The sequence below is a fragment of the Perca flavescens genome, chromosome 16, assembly GCF_004354835.1.
Source record: "Perca flavescens isolate YP-PL-M2 chromosome 16, PFLA_1.0, whole genome shotgun sequence".
Classification (NCBI taxonomy): domain Eukaryota; kingdom Metazoa; phylum Chordata; class Actinopteri; order Perciformes; family Percidae; genus Perca; species Perca flavescens.
In genome coordinates this window covers 22,123,242-22,150,801 of record NC_041346.1, presented here as the reverse complement: position 1 = coordinate 22,150,801, position 27,560 = coordinate 22,123,242, and the positions used below count along the sequence as shown (strand labels likewise).

The 27,560-nt window shown below is 39.6% G+C and overlaps 1 protein-coding gene across 1 annotated transcript in view; it reads right to left on the bottom strand.

Annotated features, from left to right (window-relative positions):
• itga1 (integrin, alpha 1) overlaps nucleotides 1-19,328 on the bottom strand; it is a 45,781-nt gene extending 26,453 nt beyond the window's left edge. The window contains exons 1-2 of the mRNA XM_028601919.1: nucleotides 18,938-19,328; nucleotides 763-883 (exon numbers count right to left, since the gene is read on the bottom strand). Of these exons, the coding sequence (XP_028457720.1) occupies nucleotides 763-883; nucleotides 18,938-18,983 (167 nt within the window). The 5' untranslated portion in view covers nucleotides 18,984-19,328. The remainder of the gene's footprint in view (nucleotides 1-762; nucleotides 884-18,937) is intronic.
• Between the last annotated feature and the right edge of the window lie 8,232 nt (nucleotides 19,329-27,560).

The window sequence follows — 27,560 nt, the reverse complement described above, 5'->3', positions numbered from 1 at the left end:
ACGGATGCTTGGTTTCAGTGTATTTACAGGCTTGGTATGTGGATACTCTGGTGGGCTGTTTATGGTTAACAGCAAGAGTAGTAAAGGCAAGGAGCCTCATTACAGCAGCAGCTGGTGCACTCTCATTCACTTAGTTTTACAGGTAATTGACGGTTTTCACTTTTGCTATTTGGAGGATTTGAATTAAACTGAACTCTGTATAATAAAATAAGCTAGGTCTCTCTTAAACAATGCTTAGCAGATTTTCTGTAAAATAATTATGAGGACCACCAGAGCAGAGATATCAGTTTATGAACCAACACAAAAGATGACTTCATCCGCACATTGTAGTCAAGTTTACATCCAAATGTAATGTAAATTTTAACCAAATTCACAGAAAATTATTAATCATCCACTACCATTATGAAAATATTAGGAGTTGGGGACTAATTCTCCAGTTAGCTGCCATCAAACCATCGCTGAAGAAGACGGTGCAACATGATGACGTAATTCAAACCTTGAAATGATGGAAACAATTTTTAAAACGTGGTAGTCACATACCTATGACAAGGGTAAGTGAGAGTCTTATACCGTTGTATACCTTTATCGCAGTTTGCTTTTATTGACAGAACTTTTTTGAATTTCCAACATAATTTTCCTTTTTTTTCACATAAAAGCTGGTGGATGGAAACGCACTTTGTGCCTCCAAACATCAAGTAGCATCTGTAACATGAGGTGGAAATGGTGTAGCGGTGAAAGATGATACATGTTGATGAAACTCACCATTTCCCTTCGCTGTTCTCAAACTGCTGGACAGTGTAGCCAAACATGTCCTCCAGTGGACCGCTGAACGACAAACCATTTTTCTGGTCCACGTTGAAGGACAGCACACATGGCAGCAGCACTGCCGGGACAAAAGGAAAGAAAAGGTTATACAGAGTGCCAGAGACTGTATACTAAGCAGAATAAAGTTATCAAGAACTGCTTTACTGTACTGCTCTCCGGGGATTAATAAATAAATAATCTAGTCTTAAAATAAGAGACTCATATAAGAAAGCCATGTTGTTAAGTTGAAGGTCGGCATGGACAAACATTCTTAATAAATATTCATAAAACATTGAAGATGCAACCCAGAAATGAAAAATAAACAGATCTAGTAATAGATAACTCAATAAATGGACATTTGGGAAATTTAGCCACAATATTTATATAATTTTAATGATTTCAAAAATATAGCGAGATGGTATACTGATATGAGGGATGAACTGTGTGAACAATATCACACACAGATAGTCATTTTGGAGGACACTGGAGGAATTTCAAACATGAATGTGAAGTACTTTGGTCAGAGTCCAGTCTGACCTGCAGGACAATGGCTTCTTCTCTGCACTCTGGACAGTCTGCGTCCGTCTGTCACTGAGCTGAGTATATATCACAGAGGCTCGATATAAATCCATCCGTGTCTCATTGTGCATGCACTACAATGAGACTATTTATGTCAACAGTGCCAGGGAATTCCTCCAGTATAATTTATTCAATTCCCGGACTTGTGAGGGAGTGTAGCACAGGAGCAGACGAAGAGTGGGATTAAAAAAAAGAACATGCAGACACAGACCACATACATAGAGACACAACTAAAAAGCAGCTATTTGTTTGATGATCATGCTTTGTAGCTAATGTGTCTGACCCAAAGGAAATAGAGAGCTGCCATATGGAGTCTGGATTGTGCGACCAAAGTAATTACAGTCCTTTTAGCCACGCTAGTGGTGCAGCTCAAGGATGCCGTTGTTCAGTCAGTCTTTGGTCCAGTCTGAACTATGTCAACAACTAGTGGATGGATTGCTATAACATTTTGTGCAGACATTCACGTTCCCCTCAGGATGAATTTTAATAACTTTGATGATCCCCTAACTTTTCATCAAGTTGCACCATCATCAAGTAAAATTATTAATTTGCACGTTAGGGCTACTTTGGTTTAAGACCAAACTAACACTGACATTCTCATCAGCCTCACAGCGTGTGGTGTAGTCTCCTGTCTCATGTTGACAGGACATGCTTGGTAGAAAACAGATAGGGAAAGCAAAACAAACAAGGATCATTACATGTAGGCCATAACTCATGAAGGCTTTGACGCATGAATTGCATGCAATCAGGTCTGTTAACAGCCCCTCTCCCGGCTTTCTTATAAACAAAGATCTTACATTATATAAAAACATAATGCTGCCAGTCATCATCCAGTCATGTTTAGATGTTGATCCCATATATCATACAAGATTACACTTTTTTACATTCCCCTCTGGTAAATAGAGATAGACAAAGACATAGAGAGAGAACCAGACCTACAGAGTCATATACTGGAATTCCAGCCAAGAAATATAATCCCCCCTGTTTCTCCCTCGCTCATTTCTGTACTTCCTCTGTTGCCCCTCTCCATCTCTCAGAGAAGCTCCATTTCCTGTTCCTATTAACCTGATTATAGACATCCCCTCAAATCCACAGGTGCACACACACACACACACATACAGCTAATTTCGCTAATTTAAGATGGCTTCAGGCCAGTCAGGCCTTTACCATTTATCACAGACTGAGCTCAAGTACAGTCCAGAGTCACGCTGGTCTGAGCTGTACATTACACAGGAACGTCCTCTGTCAGTTGGCAGTCTTTTGTGTATGCCAATCTCATTTTGCTGTATTTGGTGTCTCCTGGCTCTCAGGGTTATGTAACTGGCTATTTTTGTGAGCTGGGCTAACATCTGCCCTGGAAAACCCATAAGCAGACTTCTCCCTTACTGGATGGAAATGGCCTCATGAGCCTCTGAGGTATTACTATATAAAGCTGTCCATCACTGTCTGGAAGGTTCATATTGTGCTCTATTACACATGGTGAGCAGAGCAGAGGCAGGAGAAGTTTTTTAGCAATGCTAGCAGCATGGCACTATGTTGGTCGGTCCACCACTTGGACTGGTCCAGACTGAAATATCTCAACAACTATTGGATGGATTGGTATGAAATCTTCTTACAGACATTAATGGTCCCCAGAGAATAAATCCTTAAGACTTTGGTGATCCCCTAACTTTTTGTCTAGCATCACCAACAGGTTGGCAATGTTCGACTTCTAGTGAAATGTCTCAACAACTATTGGATGGATAGCCATGTTATTTGGTACACTCATTCATGTTCCACTCAGGATGAACTGTAAGAATTTTGGTAATCCCCTAACTTTTCCTCTGTCGCCACTATGATGTAAAAATCTAAACTATAACTAAATACTTGCAAACTAATGACACAACCTGAGATGTACTTTGTGTTTATTGCCCCCACAGAGCTGTGAGCATGGCTGTAGGCTTTTGCTTCAACAGAAAAAAATGGGACTGGCAGATATAACACAGTCCATTTATGTCATGTTTATCATTAGAACAATCTCATTTTTGCTCACCAGAAATTTCTAATCTAAATCGGCTCAAATATCTCGGCCCTTGAGACTACAATGAGCAACCAATGAGTCTGTTTTTGGTCAACCTCCAAGTGGTCCTGATTGATCTTGGCAGTCTGTCAGCCACAGTAACCCACGATAAAACCCTGCTGCCCTCTCGGCTACAGTTCCCCAAACATAAACGACTCCATTTCAGCATTTAACAGTAATGCATGACATCAAACCAAGTAGTCAAAGTCTGATCTGTCTGATACCACCAGCCCAGAAAGCAGCACAGATCAGCACCTGTTGGCCTGTGAGACATCAAACCACCTATAAAAATGACCCCAAGTCAGCACCTGTAGGCTTCAAAGCCTTGTTCAGCCACAGTAAAAAAACAAACACCCGACTGGCACCTGCTCATCTGTAACATATCTAATCAACTATACTCAGTTTTAAAGCTTAACACAAATCAGCACCTGTGGGCAACAAAGCCATTAAGCAACCCTGAAACTTAGCCTTAATCAGTTGTCGTTAGAAACACGTGTCAGTGGAAAAGTTGATCCAAGACAGACAGTTAAAACAAATCCTCTAATATTAAAGTGTGCAAACATCTATACTAGCTCAGAACCTGGATAATGTTAATGATATGTTAGTCGGATTAAAATAATACATGTTTTTATGATAGACTGGTGTCTGACCCATAAATTGAATGAAGCCAAAAATAGTTTTGGGTGGGACCTGGACCTTCATGCTCCATGTGCTGGTGTTTAACAACAGACACTACTGGCAAAGGACAGAAGCTTCATATTCTGGCATGGCTGCGGGCATGAAAAGGTTAGGAAACTGAAATGTTTCCAGATTTCCACCTTTGTTCTTTTATCTTTATCAGTTTTCCTTCTCCACTGCCCTTCTTTCTCAGCTTTCTCTCCCTACTTTCCCATAATCCTCCACTGACTGTTTTTTTTCCCCAGCAAATTTCTTCTTGTGTTGTGCTCCAACAGTAACCACACTTTCCTTCTCTTATCACTCCAGGGATGGTTATCACGAGCTGAACTTCTGACAGGTTTTTTGCTCTATTTACTTAATTTTCTCATTTGTCTTCTCAGTCGCTGCTTATGTCTTGGCAAATATGCAGTATGTGGGTGTACAGAAGAGGTCATGAATGTAGGCGTGTTTCTGTCTCCATATGCACAGGGGAACAAAAGAGGCCAAAGTTAAGTTGAGTTTTAGTGCTAATGTCACAGGAAGAGATAAATAAGACAAGCTGCAGCATGATTACCAAAAGACTATGGGTGTGCAGCGTTTCTAGAGGCTCTCTAAGACTTTACAGTGCTATGACCTAAATGCCAATAAACGCTGAAAACACACCAAGCTGTGGCGAAGTGCGGTTCACCGCAATTATTAAATGATGTGTGAAATTTAACGCGAGAGGAAATTACCTCATGCTGCAAGTCAAAGAAGTCCTAAATGCTGTAAATTTGGTGAAACTTGCCCCTGATGTTTAGCAGGGTGTAATGTTTTACATGTTCACCACCTTAGTTTAGCGTGTTAGCATGCTAACATTTGCTAATTATCACTAAACACAAATTACAGTCGACACTATAGGATAATGTCATTAGTTTCAGGTCATAAACCAAATAAGTATTGGGCAAAATAAAGATTTGACCTGATGATGGCGCTAAATGAAAAGGCAGGGGATCACCAAAGTTATTAAAAATCCTCCTGAGGGGATCACAAATGTCTTTACCAAATTTCATACCAATCCATGCAATAGTTGACCATTATTGTCTGTACAAAGTTTCGTGCCAATCATTGAGATATTTCACAAGTTAAAACCTGCTGGCAGCGCAAAAGGAAAAGTCAAGATATCAGCAAAGTCAGTAGGTTTAATTCTGGTGAACATGAAGGTGTGTTCAAAATGTAATGGCAGTCTATCCAATAGTTGCTGAGATATTTAAGACACTGCCATCCCTAGAGCCACACTGTTAACATGGCCAAAAATCATCTACTTCAAGTCTGTGCTTACAAGTCAATCTGCCTCCTCTCCTCCACCCATTTACTAACTCATTCTCCCATCCCTCTATCCCTCAAGAACATCATCCATCTCTCTACTATTTCCTCTTTCCATTCATCTTTGTCCCTCCTTCCCTCCTTCCTCCCGTCCCAGCATCTCTCTGCTCTTCTCCATATGCATCTTCATTCATTGACTGAACACGTCGGCTCGACGGTGTAGATTCCACTTTCGGTAACTTCCAGATGTATCCTCTAGGGCTCTGCTTTTTTCACTGGTGCAGAAAACATGCAGACTTACTACGCATGACATCATCTCCCCAGACAGTTGTCAAAGCTTTCATCCCCCAAAAAAAAAAAATTCACCCTGTATACTGCAGGGGTGGTTGATATTCTCCTAACCGTATCCCTCTAGCAGACACATCCAAATACTATTTCTGTTACATCTGCTGATCACAACTGTTTTAACATACATTGTGCAGCTGGGATGAGGGGGTTTCTGGGAGAGGTCAAACACCTCTGGAGGAACTAAAAATAAAACCACCCAAGGGTCAAAGAATGACCTTCCTCCAGAATCAATAAGCAACATGCAAAAATAATTACGCTACGCCTCAAATACTATAAACGTAAGCTTTTGGGTATGGTCCATACTACTACAAATCTTAAAACATCACTGCAGGTTTATTTTTAAAGAAAACAGACACAGACGAGAATCCATTGAACAGGAATAAGGAGTGTAGTTTGTCGACACATATCCTGTCAAAACAATTTCCCGAGTACATGCAACAATTCCGACAAAAAAATTAATTTAAATTTAAATAACATACTTTGTATATTTAACAACATACACAACACAACCGTAATATGTGGTTTCTGGTCATGATTCTGAATACTGTAAGTATAGTTTTAAAGTGGCAGTGCAAATTTATTTGCATTATGTTTAGTGTGTTTTTTTTTATAAGTGATACTAAGGCTCTTAGCCAGACTCCCACTTAACAGACCAACACAAATTGATCTGCACTTGCATTGCTAACACTGTGATTAGTGGACAAAAAATACACAAATAGCTGAGTGCTTATAGCTCACTGCCTGCTGTTTACGTGGCTCGATGCAATTAATTTATAGGAAAAACAAGTTATCTGTTGTTTTATATGTCATACTGATCAGAGCAATTTCAGGAAAAGATCTTGATCTTAAAGGAATAGTTCAACGCTTATTTGCGTTCTCTCCAAACGCTAGATGAGAAGAGTGATTCCACTCGAAGGCTGGCTTAGCATAAAGACTGGAAGCAGGGCGAACCAGCTAGCCTGAGCAGTTCACACAGAAACACAGTCTTTTTTTTTAAGCCCTTTAGAAAGATGCTGAAATATTTGTTTAGTGTGGACCATAACATCAGATTAATCTAATTGTTAGTTGTGGGATGTTTTGTAAATACATCATTTTGCTAAACAAAGATTGAGAGGGAAAAGCATACAATTATATGCTTAGAATCGCAACACATTGTTATTTAAAGAGCCGGCACAGTGCTGACACCCTAAAACTAAATGTGTTGAAGCTGGGGTAGGCAGGTTATATTTTTGCCGCTGTTGGGCAACATTTCGATAGCAATGTTTCAATGTATTATAATTCAAGTGATCTGAAATAAAACTACTGTAGAATTCTGCATCCCCTCCTGGGTTCTGTTTTCAGTCTTTAGAGAATCTAGTCCGTGAGGGAAACTTTGGCCAATCTAGGGTCATTTCAGAGAGAGTGTTCCTATGGTCCCTTCAGGGGCTCGTTTGCCACATTTACGTTTCCTCTCAGACTACCTCCGGCTTCTCCTTCTTAGATGCCTGCCAGAAGACCAGAGGATGAAGTTGCGGCACCATCTACTGCTGCCATCCGCACAAGGAGATGCCGGAGGCAACGTGAATGGCAACGTAAATGTGGCAGACAAGCCGGTAGTTTAGTCTTCTGCTAGTCTTGCATTGCCACACCTTCCTCCACAATGCTGCGGAGGAGGGTCTGGCTGGTCCACACAGCATTCCAGGATGGGAGAAAAACGTGCTCTGGTTTATTAGCATTTCTTTAATCACAATCGTTTTGGGCGGTGTTAAGCGTCGCATGGAGCAACGCCGCCTCTGCAAAATAGCGTCGGGAAGGAACTTGTTTTAGTGGCACATGTACATTCAGAGGTTGTTTTAGTCGTGCAACAGAAAACTCAGATTCAACATGTCTAGCTAGCTGTCTCGATTAACCCTGCAGAGATCTGAGGAGCAGTAAACCATGGTCCTCATAAATCGACCAGAGTTTAAAATTCCAACACAAAGAAAGCGGAAGGTAACAGACATCCGGCCGAAATGAAATGCACGAATTTCAGGCGGCACCTGAAAGATCCCGGAAGTGGAACGTCGTGGATATAGACTAGTCTTCTGCTAACGTTAGCCAAAGGCTGCAGCTAGTTCAAATGAATGTTTATGTAGGTAGAGCCTCGGATCACAGTATGTCATCTCATAGGGCTTTACAAAGAAAAAGGGATGGTGCTTCTCATTAAAATGCTGCTATAGATAACGGTATCGGTATAAAATGAATGACTACTCGTACAAGTTACTGTATGAAGCCGGTGCATAAGCCCGTACTCGTCTGAGGTTGGGACTGGACACATTCTGCAGTTTTTTTGCATTCCTACTTCCCCAGCTCTAATGTTACTGCCAAGTTACTGAGTTTTACTGTTAATCAATGTAACTATCCACAAAAAAAGAAGAAAATGCAGATTTAGAAGTGATAAGGCATACAAACCGTACACACCATACAAACAAATCAACTAGTGTTGTTGTTTTCATTGTTTTTTTTTTACTATTTATTTTGTTACATTTTTAGAGGTGAAAATCTCCGGTCTACTGTGGATTGAAGCTCAAAGAAGAAGAAGAAAAAAAGATACAAAACATGTCCGCGGGGGTGAATCCCACCCCCGTCGACACACTCCTTCTCTCTGTCAGACACAGATGTGTTTAAGGAACACATAACTGCACAACTGCCCTTGATGTTTTGTTTCTCCACTGTTGCTACCTAAAAAGTGAAAAAAAAAACATCACACCAGACATACACACACACACACACTGAAAAAGAGTTAGATGAACAGGCCTTCCTCAACCATTACTTTTTCTCACATCCAAAGACCAAAATTCACCTGAGGCCACTTAGAAGAATTTGTCACATAATTGAGTTCTCCCTCACTATTAAATGTATTTTCTCTCTGCTGCTGACATTTTTCTGCTCTGTTCACATGAACAATACTGAGCAAGTAGACATTTTCTCACAGAGGGGTGCAGCCTTTTTATCTTGGAAATATGTTTTAAGGTCTGGGCTGGAAGATTCTACAGCAGTATATACTGCAAAGCTGCTACAAGCTTGCATATACTGAATCTAAAATCTAAAATTTCAGTTTGTGTAATTGAAAGTTCCTTTTGAATGTTCCTTTTAAATGTTTACTATGAAATAACCGTTACCGTTACTGTGTTTCATAGATGCAGGATAACCTTGGGAGAGACTGTGCAAAGAGGGGGGGGGATGATAATGATGATAATGTATATGTACATGTATATGTACATAATGTGTATGTACATATGTGTGTCTATTTTGTCACTAACAAATTAAATGTTCCTGTGTCTGTCCGTCTCCCAGAAATAAACTATGCATAAACTAAATGTATGAATGGGGGTATTTTCACAAATATACAACTAAGGATCAGGATCAATTGTTTGTGCCTCAATTTCCAATATAAGTCATCTCATATTGATTATCTGAGGACACAGACTTTTAATCAATATCACATTTTAGAAACTTTTTTTCTTGACATTGAAGAAATCCCAAACATAATTCTAATGACATTAAGAGAATCAGAGTGGTATAGAATAAGCAGCCTCGCCAAATAGCCTTATTCTGACCTACAGCAGACAGTAACGGTGAAACATTACGAGCAGCCACTTTTTTCTCAGGAAACTTTTTGTCTGGGAGAAGAGCATCATGGCTAGCATGGCCGCTTGGTGCTGGCCTCTTGTTGGAGAGGTCAATGTGAACACGTTGCCCCAGGCAGACGCCACAGCTCCACTGCTCCCTGTATGATGCCAGTTTGATGGATAGCTCTGGCCTGCTGCTGGCCTGGGAGAGTAGCACAGGGGGATGGGGAGGGGGGGCTGGAAGGGTCTGGTGCACAGATGCAGCATTGCTCTGGTAGCAAACACACACAGAAACACAGAAACACATACATCCAGGATCTGAGGCTATCAGCACTTAGCAGGTAGTGAGAGGCGGGGAGGAGGAGTACAAGTATGCGCGTGCAAGTATCCCTCACGTGTTTCTTCTGGCAAGATGTCATGGGCTCTTGGTTGGCACACACTGGTTAAAACAAGGAAATCCTGTTTTACAAAATAAAATCACTTTAGCACAAACTACACCCAAAACAAAAGTTTAACACTGGCTTTGCTGCAGTATAACCCCAGTTCCAACACCTCCCCCTCTCAGTATCAAAGAAGGAAGTTTTAGGAGGCACTGACAATCAACCTATTATGGCAGGAAAACTTGTTGACCACTATAATATAAAATAAAGAAGCTGCAGAGATGACTAACCCTCTTCTCTCCTTGAAAAACAGAAGCAGTGGTTGTCCGCTCTCTTTAACCTCTGCACATTTCACTCTTCTTCTTGTTTTTGCTCCAACTGGAGATAATGCAATCTCCTCCCACCTCAAATTTGACTCCCTATCGTCTCGGCAGCAGATTTCCTCACCCAAAAACCTCCTTTACACTTTCCCCTTTGCCTCCCTGTCTGCCCTGCTGCCTCCTCCTCATAGCCCTTCTCTTTGCCCCTGATGACTCACAACAACTGTGTGGTGCCAAGGGTCACAAATACCTCAGCATATACGAACTATGTGTGCACATGATAGTGCGCAGACTGAAGAGATAGATATGAACTTCTATAAACAACTGATAATGTGTTTAGGGGGCAGCAGTAGCTCAGTCCATGGGGACTTGGCTTGGGAACCCGAGGGGCGCCAGTTCAAGTCCCCCCTTCAGACCAAGTATGGAGTGTGGACAGTCACCTGGAGAGTGTTCAGTCTGCGTCCTGGGCACTGCTCCGAACCCCCAAACTGCTCGAGGGGTGCTGTATCATGGGTGCGAAAGATACATTTTAACTGCAAATTAACTTGTGTGGATTCAAAATCTGCTGCTGAGATCATGTTTAATAAAAGTGGTGGTGCAGTTTAGATATGCTTAATATTGTAGGAGGACAATACAGCATGATACGGAGCAAATCTAGGCCTATCTTTAATATTTTTTCAATATGGAAATAAATATATCAGGACTTAATGGGGTTAAGAGGATGCTCCTGGAAAAAAAAAAAGTAACAGTCTGAGGAAAAGTGGTGACCAGTGATGAAGTGTGAAACACATGCCGAAATGCTTTTATGTGTTCAGTGTGTGTTTATACATGTGTGTGTCTGTGTGTGGCTTGACCTTCCTCAGAGGTTAAGGCCTACGTAAGCCGAAACGACATGCGATGTCACACCTTCATGGGTGTTTGGGTTATTTGAAGCTCTTTTATGACAGATATCAGTTTCTTTCCAAAGATTGTGTTGAGAGATGTTGTTGGATGAAGTTTGGGGATTACTCTGCACGTATCTCACTATCATGTTTATTTTTGAGCTTAGGGGCAAGTTATAGCAAGATTAGGTTTTCAAACACTCCGTGGATTTAGTCCATGCTGTTCAAATACAACAAGAATAACAGTCTTTCAGCCAATGGCACAGTTCACTTTTTACCCTTAACAAAAAAATAACAACACATGCAATACATCTGTATTTTGTTTTCAAGATTAAGTGAGGGAACGCTAAATTCTGCATGCTACTGCTAAAACCATAAGGCTGTCACCCTACTGAACTCTTGCTCTGCATCCCGGTGACAATTTAACCTACTAAGCCCCCCACCCCCCGGACAATTTGCCCTACCCTACCCCACCCATACTGTTCTATTTATTTATTTACAGATGTACATACTTTAATTACACCTATACATAGCCATATTCTACTGTTCTTCACACTGCACATAGCTGTACATACTGTACATATCTGGCTATATATGTATATGGTTCATTCAGTATATCCATATTTATTCTTTTTCTCTTACTATATACTATTAATACACTGCATATATCTATATATATATTATTCTTAGTACTAGTATAATGTCACTACTACTAAATTGCACATATCTGTACATGTTGTTCATACATTGTTCAAGTTACATATTAGTCCATATTTATTCTGCTCTTATAACACTGCAATATATTTCTTGTCCTGTCTATACTTGTATATCGCATCTTTTTTTGCACTTCTGGTTGGACGCAAACTGCATTTCGCTGTCTTTGTACTTGTACACTGCACAATGACAATAAAGTTGAATCTAATCTAATCTAAAGACTTGTTGAGATGACTTCAAAATGTGGCACAAACATCACCTTGGCAACCCCCGAGTTTCCTTTTATTTCTCTTTCACTTCTCCGTCTGCAGCGATGGCAGCAGACGGAACATAATGATTCAGTGATGACTCAGTCTGTAGCAGAACCCAGCCCCTGTGTGTGTTACTGACAGTCATCACTAATACAACTACGAGAGACGTTATTCACTTTTATTTAATGACAAAATATACTGTAACAAGATGAAGGGTCTACAGCCACGCTAGTAGCTCTGTGCGACTGTAATGCTCAATCTAACGTAAACTATTGAGATAAACCAAAGTATTAGACAAATTTAATCTTTTGACCTGATGATGGTGTTACAGTAGAGATCACTGAAGTTCACAAAGATCTTGAGTGTCTGCACCAAACTGCACGGTAATCAAGACAACGGTTTTGTTTTCACTGTGAACTAGGGCTGCACAATTAATAGCAATTTTATCGAAATCGCAGTATGGACTAGCGCAATATCCAAATATCGCAATATTTGTTAAAGGCAAAATGTGTGTCAAACCATTCTGAATTAAGTATTGTCGTGCTGTAGAGACGTCCCGGCTAAAGACTTAAGAAAAAAATGAATGTGTCTATAAAATTTCATGACAATCCACAAATCCAGTGGTGGTACCAAGTAGAGCAGTATATGGTTTCAATTTGCATTAGACAGTGTGATCGTTAAATGCAAATGAAAGATTATTATTATTATTATTATTATTATTATTATTATTATTATTATTACGTCAACCCGCAAAGCTTCAAATAAGACAATGCTAACTCATACCATGCATGCCCACCTTTGTTTATCTGTAACTGCAAGATGGCGAGACGATGTCGGCTTTGGAAAATGCACTGCTTCTGCTTTGAGTCAATGGAGAAAACGTCTATTTTTCTTTGTTCATTTTTATTTTTCACATTTCATAGCATATTCAAACGGCAAGCAAGATTTTAAATTTGACTTTCCTCATTTTTCTTGTAAATTAGAGATTGCTGTTACAGTGACTTGTACATTTCTACTTTACCAACTAAATCAAAATGTAAGTGATGCAGAATAGAAACTTATAGATTGGTCTGTAAAAATGGGGATATCCGGTTACCTAACGGTTAAGATGCATACATATCTCTCTCTATCTCTCTTTCACCCCACATTTCCTGTTCATATCTACAGTATATGGTTGGCTTTCCAATAAAGCCACAGAATGCCAAAAAGTATATTTAAAAAGGTAGAAATGGCAAGCTTTTTGTTTGTTTTTTTATAATGTTTTTATACATTTTCATTGCAAATACAATTTGGTCCTTTAGCCTCATTGCATTTAAAACAAAGGTCAGGTATGTTACTGGTGTATTTATTAAATTTAACAGGAGTTTATTAATTATATTGGAGGAGGTTTAAATTAGAGTTTGCAGTTTTTTTTCTGAGATGTGTCAAAAGTTTTCTTCCAATCGTTTTTTAAAATGTCCTCTTTAAAGTCCGCTCCATGTCTTAAGGCTAACTATCGATGTGTCTTTAGGGCCAGATGCAAGCCAGGTAGTATATACTGATGAAATTAAACCCCTCTTATTGCAATTGTTTGTAGAAATGGCTAGCTTAATGACAAGACTTGAGGGTAAAAGGAACAACTGGTGATCACCTTTGACCGGTGATAGTGATGTCATGACTGCTGCTCAGCTTAACCCTACTTTCACTGTGCATTCTAGCTTCATGCTGCAGACACAGCAGTTGCACATCTGTAGTGGGTTGTGGGTTGAGGCAGCAGAGGCAGCAACTTTTGTGGGTGGTCTTTGTGGTTTCACAGGTTTAAAGCTGGTTTTCTGAAACTTCTTTTTCAGCTCCTCAAGGGGATATATGCTCTTCTGCTTTGTGTTCATCCACAGAATACATCTTCCTGTCAGATTGGTGATACTTTGACATCGTTCATCTCTACATGCAACCAAGATGCACGCGTTTGTCTTCACCTGAATGAGTTGCATATGATTCTGCACTGAGTAGTCAAGTACTACTGAAAAAAAAGAAATGTTGACCTCTAAAACAAAATTCACACTTTCTATGTCAACCATGTACAAATCATTTTAACAATTGCTAATAAGATTAGCTAAGAGAGTCTTTCTTGACTTTGAATGGAAGCCAAAATATGTGGAAACGCTGACAGACCGGGTACTTACACAAGGCTGCAAATAATCATTTATTTCATTTGTTCTATAAAATGTGAGAAACAAATTGGATCATTTTAATAGTTCCAACCAATTTTCTAATTGCCTACATCTAGTCATCTATGTCCAAAAGGCATTAATGTAACTTGTGTTTTTCACAGGCAAGTGCCAGTAGAGGGGCATGCATTGACTGACCACACAGTTTCAGTTTGGGTGCTGTGGTGGTGTCAGCACTATCATCAAGCATGTCTTTTACTTCAAAAACAGCATCCATGTAACGGATACATACTAAATCAGAAACTGCTCCATAACTTGAAACACTGAACTGTAAAATGTGTCTTTTTGTCATCACATGCAGATGATGTACAAATCTATTTGCCTGTAAGAAACAATGAGAAGGACACTATCCAGCCGTTGTTAAACTGCTTGAGTGATCTCAAAATATGGTTGGATCAGAATTTTCCTGTTTGTTTCAGGATTGAATTTAAAATTGTATTAATTGTTTTTAAGATCTTAAATGGGTTGTCACCTTCTTACTTATCGGAGCTCTTACATGTCCACACCCCTGTCAAAGCACTGAGATCGTCCAATCAGATGCTCCTCGATGTGCCCAGATCCAGGTTAAAAACCAAAGGTGACTGAGCCTTTTCAGTGGCTGCTCCAAACCTTTGGAATAGTTTACCTATTCATGTAAGAACAGCTCGGACCATTGAAACGTTCAAGTCCATGCTTAAGACCCACTATTATTCATTGGCTTTCAATTCAAGTTGAGCTTTGATATCTTGACCTTATTCTTTTTCTACTGTCAGTTATTTTGTATTGTACATTGTGCTTTGTTTGTGTTTATTGTCTCGTTGCTTTTTGGAGCATGTTAAGCACTGAGGTTGTTTTTAAAATGTGCTATATAAATAAAATTGAACTGAACCGAACTGAACTGAACATGTCCTATCTTAACGTGCTTTGTGTCTGTTTCTTTGTCCCTGCTCTTACAAGTCAGAAGAAGGAACTATCTTCCTGTTTTCTTCCTATCTTGACTTTGCCAAAACAGACAGGAAGTGTTACAGGTGACTGAATCTCTTGTCTATTGTGCTGTTTGACACCAGACAGCCATAGATCTGTGTCATTCAATTGACCATGCGGTTTTGCGGGCTGCCATTTTTTTAATTTTTAACATAAAATTGCAGCCACTATTGACCGTAGCTTGGCTATTTAAAAATAGGGGGTTTGTGCAGGATGTCCCTTGTCCCGCAAGTGACGATTCTACTAATCAAAGTCTGAAGATCGCAGCTTTGGTTTGATGAATAACTTTGACAGAATGATGGCTAGCAGATCCCAAATTCATCAGCACTGAAAACTACATTTTTCCTGTATCAGTAATAAACTGTCATCTCTGTTGTTGTTGGATTGTTTCAACTTGTTGGCGAGCTGTTTGAATCCTTATTAAATGACTGCCATCAAAATATGGTTTTAAAATTATTATTTTTTTTTTTTTTTTTAGACCAAAATTATTTCTAGGAGTTTCTCCTAACTCTGCTATTTTGGAGCTACTTTTAACCTAAGGATGTTTTGTGAATACAGCCCATGGTCTAATAGATGTAATATATACATTATATATTTACATTTTACACTGTAAGATATCTCTGTTAACACTTATCTGATATATCTGACAGAGTTTAAAATGCTTGGCAAAGTTTATCACATTCTCAGATTGTGACAGACTGGAAATGTAAACCATTAGGTAAGTGTTAGTTACTACAGAGACAGCCTTGTTTGTAGGAAGTGTGAAAACCTGCACCTCTACCACATCAGATATAACACTAAGAGCTCCCAGGTCAAACATATATGAGAAAAACAAACCCTGATCATATCTGTGATGTTTTTGTCTAATTGTATTAAGCTCCAAAAGTGATTCTTTAACTGGGCAGGATACTGCTGTTGTCATGCAAGTGAGCATGAGATCTTCCTCTAACAGAAAAACATGATTGTGTTTGTCATCTAGAGAAAATATTATTTGATTTTGCAACTTTATTCTTACTTACTACCTTACTTAGTGAATGCATTCTGGGCATCTGGGGTGCTGGAAATAAAAGTCCCATTCATTTTCTGATTAGTCAAGTTACTTGGATGGGTATGACAATCTCTTGGTTCAACCATCAGTACATGCTGATGTTGAGCAGGTGGAGGAGATGTTATGATGCAGCCAACAAGACAATGAACTTGATTTCCTTTTACACCTTCAAAGTGTTCAGTGGCGATGGCATAACTTCAGACAATATCCACAAAAGAATCATGCTAAAAGTGAACAAATCAAAAATTCAGAATAAACTAATATTATCAGATTTTATGCCATTCCAGTAAATCTGTCTGCCGCTGCCAGCAGACAGTTCATGTCAAATTAGTGCTGATTACTGTGACCAAGGGAGAGGGCTGATTCCAATGATAGTAGAGGAGAAGGAGACATTACTAATGATGGAGATAGCCGGGTAACGGGTTCACAGGCTCATAAATTCAATTCAGAGCTTAATGTCTGAAGACTTATATCCCTTGACATTACAGCTTTCAATGAATTAACCACCTACTTTGGTCATCTACAGCAGCATACTACTTGCTCATAAAAGGTAGAAAGAAAAGACAAATTCCAAATCTGAGATGTGAGAAAATGCAGGTGTAAAGCATACAAGTCCTTCAAAGGAATGTTGAGGAGTCTATATCAGTTTGTTTTCGACTAACCCTCCACCCCTTCTCTCCATCTTTGTAGCAGACTTAAGTTACAAACACGTTAAATGCATTTATATGTGTGACAAGTCAGCTGAACAGACAGCTTCTAGTTTGTTAAAGAACCATATGAACTCCAAAATGTCCTGCGGTTGTTTGTCACATCGGATACACAAAAAACTCATCATGTGTAAGCTCTGTGATGCATCCACTGCATTCAAGGGGCCTCAGATGAACAGCTTCAGTTTGTATAACTTACAAACACAATGAAGAGAGAGGAGAGACAGAAAGTCTCCTGCAGGGTTGAAATTAGTTCATTAATAAGAACTCAACAGTATTTTGATAATCGTAGAGTAGAAATAGAAAACCTTCTGAAGTTCTAGCTTTTAAATTGTGAGAATCTGTCAAACTAAACATTTTATAATGTTTGGCATTTCTTATGCTTCTCATTTAGTATATAAAATGTAGCAAAAGCATAAGATAAAATGCAGCTCCCCAGAGACCAAGATGATGTCTTCGAATTGCTCGTTTTATCTGACATCATCTCGGGCCCTGGGAAGCTGTGATTGGCATTGTTTTCATGCTTCCTCCAAACATATAATAGACTAAATGATTAATCAATTAATAAAAAAAATAACGAAAACAGATTAATCGATAATGAAGATAATCATTACTTGCAGACCTGGTCTCAAGTCTAGGTGTTCGTGCTGTTCACGTCCTTAGTAAGCTCGGTCACTACGGTCTGACACATACTTATTGAAGCCAGATGCCCCTCTCCTCCTCTGCAGTACCAAACTCAAACCACCTGTAGCCCCATCTCCGTTAGGAATTTATAGAGATTAAATGCTGCCACTACAATAACCACATGTGGGCCTCTGAGGCAGCAGAGTCAGCTCCGATAGCACAACACGGGATCTCCCAGTATGGACTCAAACCAGATAGCTTCTACCCCTGTGTAACCCAAGTGAGGTTATACTCCAACAGCTCAGACTGCATTACCGGTAAGATGAGGATGGGTAGGATGGGACATGAGACAATAGTAAGTAAACCTGACTTTCTTGATGTGATGGTAATGATTTACGGTACTATATATACTCAGCTTCTGCTGATCCCTCTCCCCACACACACACACACACACACACACACATACACACACACACACAAACATTTATCTCCATCCCCATCTCTAACTCAATTCTCTAATGAACATCACAAGCCAGTATCACATGTAAGCGCAGGAATCTGAGAATTAAAGAGAGATGTGCACTGTTTACTTTGCTCTTTCTTCTTGTTCTTCGTCTCCTCTGTTTTTCTCTCCTCCAAACTTAGAGTGGTGGTTTGCTCAACTTCGCAGAGACTTTCCATCATCTTTGAACTACTTGGTACATGACCTCGAAGTTAATTCACTTCTGCTGCTCTGGAACTGAACCTGAGAGCACAGCATCACCAGTGGGACTCCACATTACCAACACGGATACAGTATCCATTACAGCCTCTCAAAGCTGGTGTATTCATTTCACTTCCCACCTCCTAAAATTAAAATCTAATTATCGGTGATGTGCAAATCCCCACTCCATATTCATCCAAAGATTCATTTGAGGGTTTGTTTTGTCATCTGACACAACTTCACATTTGACTCATGCTTTGCAAAACACTCAGTTTCTGCAGAAACATGAAAATGCATGCCACTGTGGAAATGTTTCATAGGAAGTAACAAAACTCACTGTCCTAGGAAGTCTTGACACTGGTGTGTAAACACTGGCATGCGAAACATTCAGTTATAGTAGAGAGCCATATACAGTAATTTGACTGCCTGTAATGTCTCGATTATATGAGGTAATGCCATGCTTCTGCTGCGCGTAGAAACAATTAAGTGCTCTGCGGTTTCCCTCAGTCAGAATAAATAACATCTGGGCAACCCGGACGGAAAGTATTTAGGGGCAGTTTACGAGGACACTGTGGTGGAGCCACCACCTTTTATTAATGGGAGCGCAGGCAATGTGAGTGACACACCTAATGGATGCTTTTAGTCGTTTCGTCGTCAATTATGCAGACTGTAAGATCTAAGCTGCTGCAGCGTGTGCGCAAAAGACGCGCTGGAGACCTTGGCGCGGTAGAAAAGGCGCCTGTCCCTCATTGTTTCATCTCAGCACAAATGCAATTTCTTTTAAGTAAGCTACTCACCAACAACTGCCGCTGTTGTCAAAGTGAAATGACTTATTACGAGCATCAGGGCGCACTATAGATGTCCTGTAGCTTCAGTTAGCCTATCCCACGGACTTTCTGCCGTTCAGAGAAACAAGAGATCCCCAGAGAAGTGAAATCGCTAGATGATTAACAAGAGTCCACAAGGCATTTCCTGTGCTGCAGCATCCTCAGTTCAACTGTCTGAAGTCCCGATTCAAACTGACTCCACCACTCGGGATAAGCTCTGTTCCATTGCGTGTCAGAGCGGGACAGACAGAAACAGGGAGGAGGAGAATGAAGAAGAGGAGGAGGAGGAGGAAGAGGAAGGCGGGTGGGAGCGTTGTAAGGAGTTCACTCATGCACAGGACCTTATAAGCTAGTTCTGCGGGGGCTTGGTCTTCCAGTCCATGGGAAAATCTTACCAGTCAAGTCAAGTGAGTGGAGACCGGAATGCAAGCTGTCAGAGAATAAACTATTAAACCAGAATACATACAGAATTCAGTCTGTGACAGCTTGAACTGTTCTTAATGATTGTAAACTTAGATCTCTTACAACAGCTTTCATGTCACATTATTACTACATGTATCAAATGTTTAAAGTTCTTCACAAATTAGGCCACTTTATAAAGGGATTCAATGTGTGAAAATGATTTTTATGTGGATGAAAAGTTCAGTTTTTTTCCCCTCTAATCATTTAAAGATAATAACAGTAACTCAAGTGAAAACCTGTGAATGCCACTGGACAAACTAAAAGAACTGTAGAGAAGATTTTCAACATTGCTGGTTTTGCTCTCCGATAATAAAATTGCTGGTATGCCCCTTTGACACTCCACCCACCATATAATTTCCCAGGGATCCACTCTCATTAACCAGCTGTGGTTTTGTGTTGAAAAGTTAGGCCCACTGTATTACAAAGAAGTCTGAAGCCTTACCATCTGTGTTAGTAACACCTGAAAGATGTTTTTTATCTGTCAGTTGATGTACAGTCACGCACAACAAGACACATTCTATGTGTTATACTTCTATAAAGACTTTTAAAATAAAAGTCCAAATGTAAAAAAATAAATAATTTTCCATCAAGGTAAAATAATCAGTTCATGTTTCAATATTTAATGTTCTAAATATAGTATATAACAGCATTATCTGATCTGGCTTTTTCTGATGCCTGTGATTGTTCTGGATCTTGCAGCTGTTTTTGTAAGAAGTCAGAACAACACACAGTAGTTTTCAGAGCTACTGTTAACATGGGCACAACACACTCATACATTCTGAAATGTTGTTGTTAATTCAATCATTGGCAACTTTATGTGGAACCAAAGTAAAATTTGAGTGATTTGTTCAGCTGCTTGTCTTTAGCCAGCTCGGTTCTTGTACTGAAATAAAGGAGCAATTCAGGCCCACTAATTCAGCCCCTGGTGAGGTCTATCCTTGCAAAAAGTGCAGGCTTACAAATAGTCTGAAAAGTGGTGCCAATTCCAGGACTCACAGCTGGAGAGAGGTCTCCCCAAAATCCCAGTAAGATTATCACAGGATTATTATAGGAAGGGTGGTGGACGAAATTCGTTCAGAGGGGATCAGATCTCCCTGATTACATCCAACTACAAGTGCAATGTTAAACTATAAAGTTACAGTAGCTTACTTACTCAGAGATAGGTATTATTACAGTCCTTTCCATCATCCTGTAATAGAGCTGTAAAATTGTCTGAAGCTTAGCGATATTTGCTAGTTTGGCGTTATTATATACAATTGTTCACAAGTAGAACATACACATCCTCTGATGACAGGTTTACTGTCATCCTAGTAGTAATTACATATACCAAACCATGACACCCTAACAACCACCAGTATTGACATCGCAAATGCTTACTGACAACTTAGCAACTGGATATCAATAGCCTACCATTTCAGAAGAACTTGACTGACGGTTGTAAACCTTATTTTTATTTCCTCCTACAGAAGGGTTTGTCATATAAACGTACCATCTAGAAACTACAATTACAGAGATTGCAAGATCAATGTAATCACTCATTACTCATCACTCATTACATCACATGTCATTTAGCTGACGTTTTTATCCAAAGCGACTTACAATGCTATATATGTCAGAGGCTGCACGTCTCTGGAGTAACTAGGGGTTAAGTGTCTTGCGCAGGGAGACATTGGTTGATGTATCACAGTGGGAATCGAACCCAGGTCTCCCACACCAAAGGCATGTGTTATATCCACTGCGCCATCACCACCCCTCCTCCTAATGTTTATTATAATATAATATGTAATTATTGTTTGCTCTTTGTTCTCCTCTTTTCAGTTTACTTAACAGCCTTACGCACACCTGCAACCTGCATACAGTACATGTATCACTGCTTCAACCACTGAGTAGTGGTAGCACCATTATCCTTCTCCATTTCTGTGTGTCAATATTATGAATGTCATATACACAAAGAACTACAAACATGAAGATGATTTGATCAGCTAGGATGTAGAATGAGTTATTTATTATACATACAGTATATCCTGTTGTAACCTTCCTCATTATATAACTATGCACACTTTAAATGTACACAAAGACACGCATCTGAATCAGACAAGATCTCAGGAACTCCCTGTGAATGAGACAGTTTACAGGAGTCCTTCCTGTCTTCAGCCCTGCAGATATTTGACTGAGACGCAGGAAGAATCTGATTAGTTTCCATGCATTTCCTCACTACAACATACCCTTCCCCACCCATCTTTCCCCTTCCTCATCCTCTTACTCACCCTGGCCCACTCACATGCTTTCTTCTTCTTCTTGTAACAATGTATAGAGTGTGTGCTCCATGTTTTCATTTTTGACCTCTTCACAGTTTCCTCCCCTTCCTCTATCCCCTGCCTTTCATCTTGACATACTATATTCCTCTATTAGCCATGGAAGTCTATTCTAATGTGTTTTTCTTCTCTCTACCCCTTTAACTATCTGTATACATACAGACAGGAAGAGAGCATTAGGAGCGTGCAAGGCTCTCAGGGTCTCTAATAAATCAAAGGCATCTTCATTTAATTTTTCAAATACTTTCTTTGAACAGATTGAAAAAAACATTAATATTATCCAATCATTATAGCTTAAGAGCTGCTTTTTGTGGTGTAAGGCACTATGGTAATGAAGACAAACTGTGTATCCTAGACCCAGTAAATCCCTTTAAGTGAAGGAAATTAGCTTGGTTCATACAGTTGGACAGACAATATTTATTTTCAGACTGAGTCAATCATTGGGTCATGCGAAAGCCAAGCGGTAGAGCCTCAACGGTAGGCCCAATAACAACCCCACCCCCCCTCCAATGACAGCTATTTACAGAGAGCATCTAAGGAATCTGCAATGTATTCAATAGGATGACGCTTGTGTGTAAATGCAGACAGCTCTAAGTAAACTTATACCATAGATGGTATTCTCTGTAATAGCATTAAATTCTCATTGGATTACTGGAAATTTGAGATTATATTTATTTCATATTTATTGGCACAAATGAACCTTTAAAGGGGCACTTCAACGATACTTCCATGAACTCGAGAGACTCACAAGACACAGATTAAAGCTGCACATAGCATTATTATCATATTAACAATGGATCTTATGATAATGTAGGTTGAGTGATGTGTATGGTGCTAGATGCATATGCAGCTATTTGCTAACATTTTGTCATGGTTGCGATTTTCTGTTAAAGTTTTTCCTGTTTTATTGTGTTAATTCATTCCCTGTTTTCTGTTTCCTCAACTCACTGTTTGTCTCCTGGTTCTCTGTTGCGTTTTACCCTGTTTTCATCCTTGTGTATGTTTTATGCTTCAGTTTCCGGTTTTATTTTGTAGTCTGTTTTCTCCCTTGTCATGTCTTGTTTTACTTCATGCCTTGTGTTTTCCCGCCTTTGTGATTGTCTGCCCCACCCTGGTGTGTTTCACCTGTCCCTTGTTTAACCCTCGTTCCCTTGTGTATTTAGTCTCTGTGTTGTCTTTGTCGGTTTTCAGATCATTGTGTGTATAGGTCTACCCGCTTTGTCTCGGTGTGCCTGTGTACCATTTTTGCCAGTTTTCTTCAGGACTCCTTTTGTTATATCCCTTTTTATTTTAATAAACCCTCAAGCTCACCACTGCCCTGTTGCCTCTGCATCTTTGGGTCCGCCATTTCCCTAATCGTAACACATTTGCCATAAAAACTTTAAAAAGGTGATGTCTGTGATGTGTTTACAGCTTTTTCAGCTGCCCCCAAGTGGCCAGAAAATCTATTAATGCCTGGTAAAACTCGTATTTGTTATACTTCACTAGACAAGGCCAGTTTGTTACACAGGTTTTCTGTTATGAATGTTTAATTTCCAAGCTCAATCGGAGATAACCCTGATAACCACCTCAGGCATTGTTTTCGCATGCTTGACAAAGCTCCTTCTGAGCCACAGAACATGTACAACTGTTTTCACAGGCTTCATGTGACAAGTAAACTGACTTTTGTGAGGAAAATCGGTGGAATTCCCTCTTAAAAGAACCTTCTTACACCTATAGCATATTAGCCAAACTAATGTTGTTTGGTGACAGTTCATTCATCTTCCTGGACATGTTTTTTACTAATCGGACCTGATTTTGATCTACTGAGTTGCTGGCATTACTAAAAAAATTAAATGTGTGGACAATCACGATAGCCATAGAGATGTAAAGATACTCAGATGACATTTCTTTTACATCAACAGTCGACAAGTTTATTCATGAAAGCACAAAAAGCAGCTCATTGCTTTATAAGGAGATGCTGGCTCTATACTGTTTTAGAGAATGACAAAGTCTGGCCTTCACCCCGTTGGCGTTAGCACTAAGGGTGGTTGCTTGCAAACGTGACTTTGCAATACTACTGGGGAGGAACTTTATGGAAAAGAGGACTGCAGCTCAGTGTGAAAGAAAGCAGATCCATCCTTACTGATTCCTCTTTGATGAGAACAGCATTTGACTGTTTTGAGCCTTAACATTAACCAGACCAAGCAGAGCGGATAGAAATATGCCGAGCACCTATGGTTCTAACTCTTTCTTGTTCACTGGGTTCATGATCCTTTCTTTTATTTGTTCTTTTACTGTTTACTAATGATGTGACAATATCAAATGTTTAGACAGCTGTCAACAAACAGGAAATGCCTCATAATAAAAAAAACAAAAAACAGATGGAAACCAATGTGATATGTGCATCTGTGATTTATTTCCAGGGTATAAGACATAGCATTGTCTCAGACCATTATGGCTCATGGTACACTATCCTTCGAATTTAAACTCTGCTGCAGCCACAACGATTTGGTCTTTTCATAGATTTGGAATTGATAGAAATGCGTTTAGATTCCTTTTTTTACTCTTTTTTTCTATTAGACTGCTCAATGAAGAGGGCATGTATTGCAAAAAAAGTTTAAGCTGGTCGATCCTTTTCTTCTTAATTCCTAATTCAGAATTTGATGATTGATGCCTCCATGGAAGCATGGGAGTAGAAATTAGCACAATATCTTCAAAGTCACCTTTCCATCCCCCCTGGGCAGGCAAAAACATCAATCTGACAAAAACATCAATCTGGCACATGTGGACAGCAATTAGAGCTCTCTTCAGTCTCCTCCTTTCTGGGGCTCTTTCTCCCTTCTCTGTGTTGCTGACAGGACCTGGAGCGTTGGTTCACTCTACAGAGGGCCAGCACAGGGTCTCGACCCTTTGACTCTGTCAACACTGAAGCAGAGTGTGGGTTACAGCCTGGCCACTGGCTCTCTGTCTCCCACAGACACGCTGGGCACCTCTGCCCTCCATAACAACAGTGGTGAATCCTTATTCCCTAACTTTTTTTATATGCATCCATGACATGTAATACTTGCATATGTACTCAAGCAGAGGACCGGAGATGTACGGCTGTTTATTTCAAAACATTTTTAGTCATGCTATAGCAGCATGGCTTGAGGGATGACAGAGGACAATGTCGGTTGGTTGATTTACCACTTTGGTCCAAACTGAAATATCTCAACAACAGTTTAATTGATTACCATTAATGAAAACCAAGATAATGTATCCTACTGATCCCCTTGTTTATTCTTGAACATCACCATGACATTGACATTTGTTCTTAGAGAAAAGACTCAAAATCTATTGGATGGATTGACGTGAAATTGGTGCAGACGTTCATTGTGCCCATAGAATGAAGTCTTATTACTTTGGTGACCCCCCCTGCTTTTGCTCTAGCACGTGAGCATGTTAGCATGCTGACGTTAGCATTTAGTTCAAAGACAAATTGTGCCTAAGTAGAGCCACACAGAGCCGCTAGCATGACTGTAGACTCTTGTTTTTTCTCTGACAACTAAGCAGCATTGTTGTGGAACTAAAGTCAAAAGTTGGAAGCCATTACATTTCTGGGTTTTACTATGTATAAGTATGACTGCCTAACAATGACAGGAATGTGATTTCAGTCACAAAGTTTGTCCCCAGATCCTGGTGTCAGTATACAGGAAGTTTGGAGGGGCTTGTCTCAGCGGAATGGACTGTTTAAAGAATGACGAGTGCCAAAAAAAACGGACTGCAGTCACTATCTGCAGGTAGTTTTCCACTAATTTTCTTTAAAAGAAAGTTACAGCCTGTAACCTATTGATACTGTGAGAATTTGCAATAATGAATGAACTGCTATAATGACTTTTCTCTTTTGTCCCGGTGAACAGACATGCACACACATATTTGAATGGGGCATGTACACATGTGCACACACATATGCACAGTTGTTTCCAGCATGTGGCATCGCATTCTTGGAATGTCACACAACCATTATGATTGGAGGATATCATATTCTGCTCAGATTGCAGTAATTTCTCAGTGTGACTTCTGACATGACAGCATGGTAGACACGGGAGGAGTCGTAAGTGTGGGTGGTCATGCAAGGTCGAATCCTACAGTTAGTTTACTATTTAGCACAAGAAAAAATTCTGCATGGTCAAAGACAGTGGCTAAACAGTAGTCCACTGTGGTCCACCCACCACCTTTCTGAACTCACCACAATTTACAGAATGGAGACAAAGCCCAATCTATGTTTCAGAGACCAAACAAAGAATTCAGTTTAATGGTGAAACATCACGCGTAACTCACTTACTGTGTTTAACAAATATTCAGAGGGTATTTGCACTAACCACAGCAGAAGCTAAATATTTTTCATGGAGGTCATTGTGACATTGTCACAGTAGGAAAAGCACAGGTGTAAATAATACAATTAATGATGGCTGAATTTTATTTAGCTGCCTAACTTTTCAGGGTCCCAGCACTGTGTATGCTGGCTCACAGTCGCACCATCACTTGAGAAGAACAGAGCCATAATTATTGTTATTCATAACACCTGTGCTTTCCCTTGTCAATGCCAACTTATCTACTGATTTTAAGAATTGGTTGAAATTTAGAAATACATACTACAACATTTTAAGAGACACATTTTATGCAGCATATTTGGTGATATGGACAAAAGCTCGCAGTAACAGATTGAATAAGTGTAGATGGTTCATACCAACCGTATAAACCTCTGATATTACGAACTTTGACCAGAGTTTAAAGGAAAGGTTTTTTCCAAGTCTTAAAGCAGTACTCACACTACATGCCCATTGAAATTATTTGTTGCTGTAATTGTTCCACCTCTTTATTGTGGCAGTGAATAAATCCAGCTGAATCATTTCAATAGGAGACAAAGTTTAAGCTCCTTGTTGTCCTGTGTAAAAAAAAATATTTTAAAATTCATCTAAAACTAATAGCAGTCTGAGTTAGTTGGATCAAATGGGTATTTTCTAAAGTCACAGAACAAACACACAAAACAAAAAAAGGGAATTTCGCACTAAAAGAACATAACTTTGGAAGATATCAACTTTGACTATCGACTAACCCAGACTACTGAAGCTTTAAATTAGCTCTGGCTGAACTTTAAAATATAGCCGGACCGGGAAGTTAGTCCCTGTTCTCTTTTAATCATGCCTTGAAGGGACAATATGGACAGGAGGAACAATTACAGCAACCAATAACTTTTGAAATGCACATATGGGCATGTAGGTATCGTTTTAATACAGACAAGTTTCAGTTCACCATTCAGACCCAGCAGCTTCTGGACCAAACAAATAATACTTACCTGATCACAGCTCCTGGGTAATAAACCAATAGGAGACACTGGCTCCGATATCATCTGAAAAAATAGGGAAATCGAAATTCATTATATTTATCTGTTTTGTAAGCAGCATAGTTATACAGTGAGTATAAAATGTAAAATGCACTTTTACTCACAATATTATATAGTAACATACTTTCTGTTACCCAACAGTATGTTTATAGTATTTTACCTCATATGGTTTCAGTGTTATATTATAGTGACTTTTTAAAATTGTGTAAGGTTACTATTTGAGTAAGACAGCGTGCAGGGCATTGGCCAAAAGGGACAGTGTACGGTAATTAAACTAGAGGCCAAGGGGCTTTACTTTTGCTGCCAGTTTACCTTTTGTTTATGAATACCTGTGTCATAACTGCAAGGAAGTACATTTTTGGTGGATTTAGTTTTGGTCACTTTGACAGGTCTCCTGTGGTGAATATGAATTCAGGGGCCAAGAAGGGCACAAATGCTACAATTAAGG